Consider the following 6837-nt stretch of genomic DNA (forward strand, 5'->3'; position numbering starts at 1 on the left):
GTTCATATGGATATGAGATCTTTGTAGAAAAGTACTAGATATTCTAATATATTTTCGTAACTAGTTATAAATGTCATTTTTAATCATAAATTATTATTTATTCACTATTCTTTTTAACAATTATTATTATTAACTACTACTACTACAACTATTATTTACTTAATAAGTAAATTTAACTAAACTTAATAATAAGTAAATTTTGTAACATTTTCAATGTTTTTAGAGCCAATACGTAAAAGTTTCTAGAATTTTTATTTTCATCTAAACTAAAGCTAGAAATTTTGCACTGCTCAGTAATCTCGGTTTGTGCCTAAACTTGATGATATGCTCGAGTCACCGTCTAACTTAGAAGCTTCTAAAACGAAAAACAGAAAAGTAGTCATGTTGTCTTCTACAGTTAGGGGTCTTGAGAGGTTACAAAATCTGTAGTTCATCAGTAATCAGTTCCCTCAATTACGGTATCGTATCGTGGAGGACTTCTACGGTACGATACCGTAATTGATGGAACTGTACTCACACCTTTGCTCCTTCTCGAGTCATCAACAATCTACTGTTCTGTTTTTAGAAACTATAGTGACGTACGGCTTGAACCACTCACTTCAAAGTTGTGGTTTTTTTGTAAATTTAATTTGAATCCAAACAGTAGAACCATAAGGCTCATCAGCTGAAATCGTGCAATGACGCAAGAAAAAATCCTCTTCTTCCCTTTTAAATACACTAAAATTGTTTCGAAGTGAACTTCATAACCTCATGAGAAAACGAGTTTTTTTTGTAATGTGACAGTGTGAAATTCCTGGTCAAGGCCAACATTACACAAAATATCAGAGCAACATGAGAATGCTACCGTAATCGACGTCAAATGGGCGTGATTCTACGTCTCCACTTCTTCTTCGGATATTTAAGGCGTTGACCATTTAAACTACTTCTATTTATTCTTGTTCGGAATGCGCCGCCATAGTTTTTTCCTCTGATATTTGTTTGTTTCTTTTCCCATTTCTGCTACCTTCTTGCTCTTCCTTGTTTTTTTCATTCATCTCGTATTTACTGTTTATTCTTTGACGCCGTGATTTGTTATCGTACGATGGTGGGAATACGTGTTACTTGAAAATTCCTTAATTGTTTCAGAATGACTTCTGTAAAGCATATACACAAGAAATATCCTTCAACTTCAAGACTCGGATCCGACTGGAAGAATATTTATGTAATTAGCGCATTTGCTTTCGTCGATGCATTGCAGTTTGCGTTTTTCGTTTGGACTTTCTGGCCGTACGTTCAACAGGTACCTTTCTTTCCTTTTTTTTGACTTTAATTAAAATGAATGAAACAACTACAGTAAAGAGAAGAAACTGAATTATTCTTTAGTTTAACATTTCGCTACATGTAAAATTTCAAAGTCCTAGATTTAGATATCAGGATTTTTGAGAAGATCGCTTAAAATCTTAAAATTTGAGATAACAAAAGATTTCATCGCTTCATTTCGTCATTTCAGAATAGTTCCTTCAAATGTTTTTCTTCTTTTTACGTGATTTTCGAATATTTCTCACTACTACTACTACTAATACTAGAAACCTCAGTTGAAAAAACAAGCAAAAATATGGTTATATTTGCTGCACTCCGTAAACAAGCATATCTTTTGTATAGGACCGTAGAAGACGAACGTACTCTCTCGCTGGTAGTGACAGATATGGCAATCGTGTTCATGGTTTGATGTAAATAAAAATGATAAAAATAAAAATAAACAAAAGTTGAAACAAAAATAAAACTTAGAATTTCTTATTAAAAAAGTTATCTTCGTACTACGAGATCTATGTACAGTGAAAACAACGTGAAGTATTTTGACCCACATTTTTCCTAAAGAATTTCTCAGCATTTATGAATGAACAAATCAGTAAACAGTAAACAACTAGTTGTGCATTGTTTATTTGGTCTTTCCGACTTTAAAGAACGCATCTCATAAATATGCATTCGATTAATGACCAGAAACATGGACCAGTTTTTTTTTTTGACGCACCGACTAAGCATAAGTGCGTAACTAATGTAAAAAACAAACACAAGTTGTTTGTTATTATTTTTTCTCGTCTGGTGAGGATATGAGGCCTTTAAAATTGAGTACTTTAGTACTTTTATGATTTATTCAACTCATTAGAAAATTGAAGAAAATGAATGAAAAGAAAGAAATAAAACGAGATGGAAGTAGGATATTGTCCTAGGTTGTGCCCCATTTCTTTCCACGTGGCACAATTTCTTGCGGTCAACTAGAATATGTATTCAAATTCGTGCATGTTTATTTCTTTTTTCAGTCGATATTGTCTTTTGTTGATTATTTCTTTCAAGATCACTAAATCTCTTTCTCCTTATATCATTAGTATGGTATAGTACAAATAAATAAATATAATAAATAAATAAGTGAGTAAATAAATAAATAAACAAGATATAAGGAATACAAATAAAATAATAAAGGGAGATAAATGGACAAATAAATGTCTGCGATTTCAGCTCGACCCCTCAATATCGGCCTCATTCATCGGACTTATCATGGCTGTGTCGGGTGTTGGAGAAGCGGTGGCTGCACCAATCCTTGGTATTTTGATTATACATCCAGTGGAAAAAAATTTCCTATACAATAATATGTATTGTTTCAGGATACTGGACGAATCGTACTGGACTTGTTGTGCCGCCACTGATCGGTTCCATTATGATGTCTATTATTGGGAACGTTATCTACATGTGTCTAAATGAAGTGCCCGTTCCATGGAGAAAATCTGGCCTACTCCTGTCAAGATTCTTGAATGGAGCTGGAAGTGGTACTGTTCCCAAAAAAATCCGGCAGATATCCAGGAAATTCCTAAGCAGTACTGTATTTAGGTAACCGTGGAACATACTTTGCGTATATCGCAGCAGCCAGTGAGCCCGGTGATCGCGCCCGATCAATGGCGCTTTCGGGCGGTGGTGCACTAATTGGACTCAACATTGGACCAGGTAGAATTTAAAGGATAATTAATTAGTGCATGACTAACATCATCTGAAGATCATGTGATTTGATATGCGCCAAACACGACTTCAATGATCACAACGCAATCACGAGACGATGCGCGTCAGAGTGTGAATTGCGCACGAGTGATGAATGGTGGGAATAGTGGACGATTTATGGGAATGTGATCGGATCATTGATGTCCAATCAGAACATCTCAGAGATCAAAAATCTTGCCATGTTTCTGAAAACCAAGTAGAAAATCACTGTAAAATTTACCCTTCTAGGCAACTAATAGCCCTAATGAAGCATCTATTAAAACATCAAAATGTATTATTTGGTTTTATTTATTATTACAAATTTAGACAAAATACAAATAGCATAGAAACATGTACAAGTATAGAAATACTTAGTGGATATACTAGAAATACTAGAAAAGAAGAATAGAAATACTTTCTTTGAGGTTTTTAATTTTTAAAATCTTTTCTTAAATGTCTTCCACAAGACAGTGATATTAAAAAGTGAAGAACTTGAGAAAGTATCTAAAAATCTTCTGACGATTCAACAAAGATTAGATGAGCTCATATATTCCCTTCTTTTTCTCTTATTCGTTCCTATTCCAGCGGTCCAGATGCTTTTCACGTGGATCGGCTCGGACGGAATTGACATCGGATTTATGCGAATCTCTATGTATACAGCTCCGGCCGTTCTCGCCATTGCGATTAATTTAGGATGGTGAGGAAAAGTACAACAGTTACGGTATAGAATACTGTAAGTGATACATTTTACAGTATGCTTCTTCTAATGTTCCTGAATGACGGTCTTGATCGGTACAATACTCTTGATTCGGATAGTGTTTCAACCTACAGTATAGCTGCTGCTGAAGATTCGGATTTGGGTAGGGATTTCTATCCTTTTGTTGAAGCCTACGCGACATACACTATCGCTCGGTAGGCACATTCTGAGCCAACTACGAGTTTTAATCTTTGATTTTCAGAAAGAAATTCTGTAAAAACCATGAGAATGGATGTACTGGCAGTGGTGGTTTGTATGTGGACAAGAGCTGCTAGAATGCTTATTACTGCTAATGTTGAGAGGTAGGTCAAATTTTACTCAGGAGAACCGTGAAAACTCAAAAATGTCACTCATTTCAGCATAGGATCACCGTTCTCGCAGGTGATGTTCGGTCTGGATAAGGAACAAGTCCTGAATTATAACGCGATGATGCAAGGGGCCGTTGGTGTGCTCACAACTGTGATGTTCGTCGTCTATGTCTTCACTCCTTATTCTAAATGGTAAGTAAGTGGAGCTGGGTCAGCTAGGCTGGAGTTATCTCTCCTTAGGTCATCTGGATGTTGATGTCGCTTGAAAATTACCGTTATTTTCGCTACAAAATCAATTTAAGTAAACAACTGAGGTTAAGAAAGGTGCGAAATATAGTAAAACTTAGATGGGCTGTATTGTCTACGGTGGTCCGCAGTTTTTTCTCGTTGCTATGAACATGATTGATGGACATGATTTATATTGATTTAGTGAAATTAAGTTCGAGACCATTTCCACGATTTCCAGGATCTCCGAACGTTTGAACTGCCTTGGTGCAATGGTTGCACTTCTACTCTTCCACCTGATTACCTTCTCCTGGCCGTTCCTTCCAGGAAAACTTCTCGAATGTTCTGTGGACGGAGCAAACAGTAAGTGTTCATGTTCTACTTCGCTTAAACCCACGTCACCACTGCAGATGCCGTACACGCGGCTACCGTAGTCCGCGACGTCGCTTTCATATAGAGACGAAAGCATCAAAAGGCCTCTATGTACCACGTACTAGCTGAGACCTCATTGAGAAAAACTCGCAAGAGTACCTTACGTTGATAAGGTAAGGCAGTGGGCGAAACACTAGCCACCGTATACTATCCGCCTCATATGAATCTACTGCCTACGATTTCAGGCACGGAACAACGTTGGGAATGGTGCGAAACATTGCGACCGATCAGTTTCTGGCTGTATTATGTCAGCTATCCGTTGATCTTCGGCATCGCATTGCCATGCTTAAACAATTCGCTGCAATCATTATACAGTCAAATCCTCGGGAAAGGAAGACAAGGAACCATGCAAGGTCTGAATCAGGCGGTCGGATGTATTTCGCGTATCTGTGGACCCTTGCTTATGTCGTAAGTGCTCATTTATTTATTGACTTTTGACGACTTTATTATTGACCTGAATATTCCTTAAGTTGGTGTGTTAATTTGAACTTCACTCAACTCACCGTTCCTTAGAACAGATCCAGAAAATGCATCCCATCCATATCTACCTTATTATTTAGACTAATTGAGAGATGACAAGCTTATTTTTTAGTTGACAGCTACTGTACCCGAAAACTTGTTCAAGCTCAATAGTTTTAAATTTTACGAACCACACCGTCCTACCATCGTTGGGATACTGAAACACAGAATGTCGAAGGATAGAGCGAGCGTAACATATGAACGAAGAAATGATTTTATGTTTTTCTAATGTTCTTTATATTTAATGGTTTTATCCCATATAAGTAGGGCTGATAGAGATTTCTAACTTCTTCCTAACAAATTCTTACCGAACTCGTATCCTTTTCTATTACAAAATCTATCGTACATGTAAATTCCCAAAGGATATTTAATATGTAATCTTTGTTAATTCCCATTTAAAAAGGGTTACACTTAAGACCATCACTTTCAGAACTACTTTTGCAAGCTTTGGACCTCGAGCAACATGGATTATCGAGATTGGTTTGATCTCCATCTGCCTCGTTATCTGGTTAGTTAGAGCGCTTTATTCAACTTCAACTTCTGACTAGTCATATTCCTCTGTTTCCCCTCTGTTATACGGGAAGCAATTCGAAGCATAGCTAATTTTCATTATGATCATTTTATTAAAGGAAAAAAATAAATCAAGTTATTTTAGGTGTGCTGTCTATCGCAGATTGATGCCAGCCGTGGAAATCAAAGAAAGAAACATCACATTAAGTACTCATGGTACAGAGAATCCGTTCTGTAGAATAGATAGCACCTCGACTGTGATCTCAACAGTCAGCAATTCGAAGAAATTCTAAATCGTGAAAGCGGGTATTTTTTTTGTGAAATATTTCATCATTTTGTCATTTTTTCCGTTGCATTATCCAGTATTTTTCATTCCGAACTTGTCTATATGTCTTGTTCATGTGTCTTTCAAACTGGAGCTGGGCTTAAAACTTCTAAGTACTTTTTCGGATATATAATTTAGTGTAGTTTCTATCCGAATGACGATAAGAAGCTCTCCAATATGTTCCCAATTTTTCTCAGGGCATTTTTCTGAGAATTCTCTATCTCAGAGAAGATTCTTTCTTTCAACGATATCTGTGATAAAATCTTTGTTCTGACAAGCTTTTTGGAAGCAATATTCAACATTTTTGGTGAAGGATTTGTACATTTTGTAAATTTTTCTGCTCACGTTTACTGTTTGTTTCATATTTTTCATGTGGAATTTCTGTATTTCTTGAAAATGTTTCACCTTTTAGTTCTTGTAGTTCTTTTTCAAATATCATATTGTAGTTGTTTCCATGTTGTATTGCCAGTTGTGAACGGGTCCAATTCTTTAACAATGTTCAGGTGCATTGTTTTGTAGGCATTACTGTTATGAACAGTTGTAAATAAATGTAAACTCTGTGAGTTCTTGGGTCTTTAAAGATTCTCCTAAGAGAACAGGAAGAAATCGGAAAAAAATATCGTGGATTTCTCAGAAATGAAAACACTCCATCGCTGTATTCATTGTTTGCAATGGTCCAAAGGGGATATTTAAAGTGATCTTTGCCGCAATCCAGGAATGTGACAGAAAATTTTGTATTTATTTAAAAAAGA

General features: G+C 36.1%; 1 protein-coding gene across 2 annotated transcripts; it reads left to right on the forward strand.

Annotated features, from left to right (window-relative positions):
- Positions 1 to 2535: 2535 nt before the first annotated feature.
- On the forward strand, positions 2536 to 6053 carry RB195_011318 (uncharacterized protein; the record flags this gene model as incomplete). 2 transcript variants are annotated; one of them, XM_064192674.1, is made up of 12 exons in its annotated part: positions 2536 to 2581; positions 2643 to 2804; positions 2866 to 2979; positions 3595 to 3706; positions 3763 to 3869; positions 3969 to 4068; positions 4126 to 4266; positions 4541 to 4662; positions 4802 to 4844; positions 4917 to 5139; positions 5681 to 5758; positions 5906 to 5998. In XM_064192674.1, 12 exons carry the CDS (start codon positions 2536 to 2538, stop codon positions 5996 to 5998), a joined length of 1341 nt encoding a protein of 446 aa, XP_064050257.1. The 2 variants fall into 2 exon arrangements, with proteins under 2 accessions (XP_064050257.1, XP_013294789.2); XM_013439335.2 differs by lacking the exon at positions 4802 to 4844 and having other exon boundaries at positions 5906 to 6053.
- Positions 6054 to 6837: the final 784 nt, after the last annotated feature.

This window comes from Necator americanus, chromosome III (assembly GCF_031761385.1).
Source record: "Necator americanus strain Aroian chromosome III, whole genome shotgun sequence".
Taxonomy (NCBI): domain Eukaryota; kingdom Metazoa; phylum Nematoda; class Chromadorea; order Rhabditida; family Ancylostomatidae; genus Necator; species Necator americanus.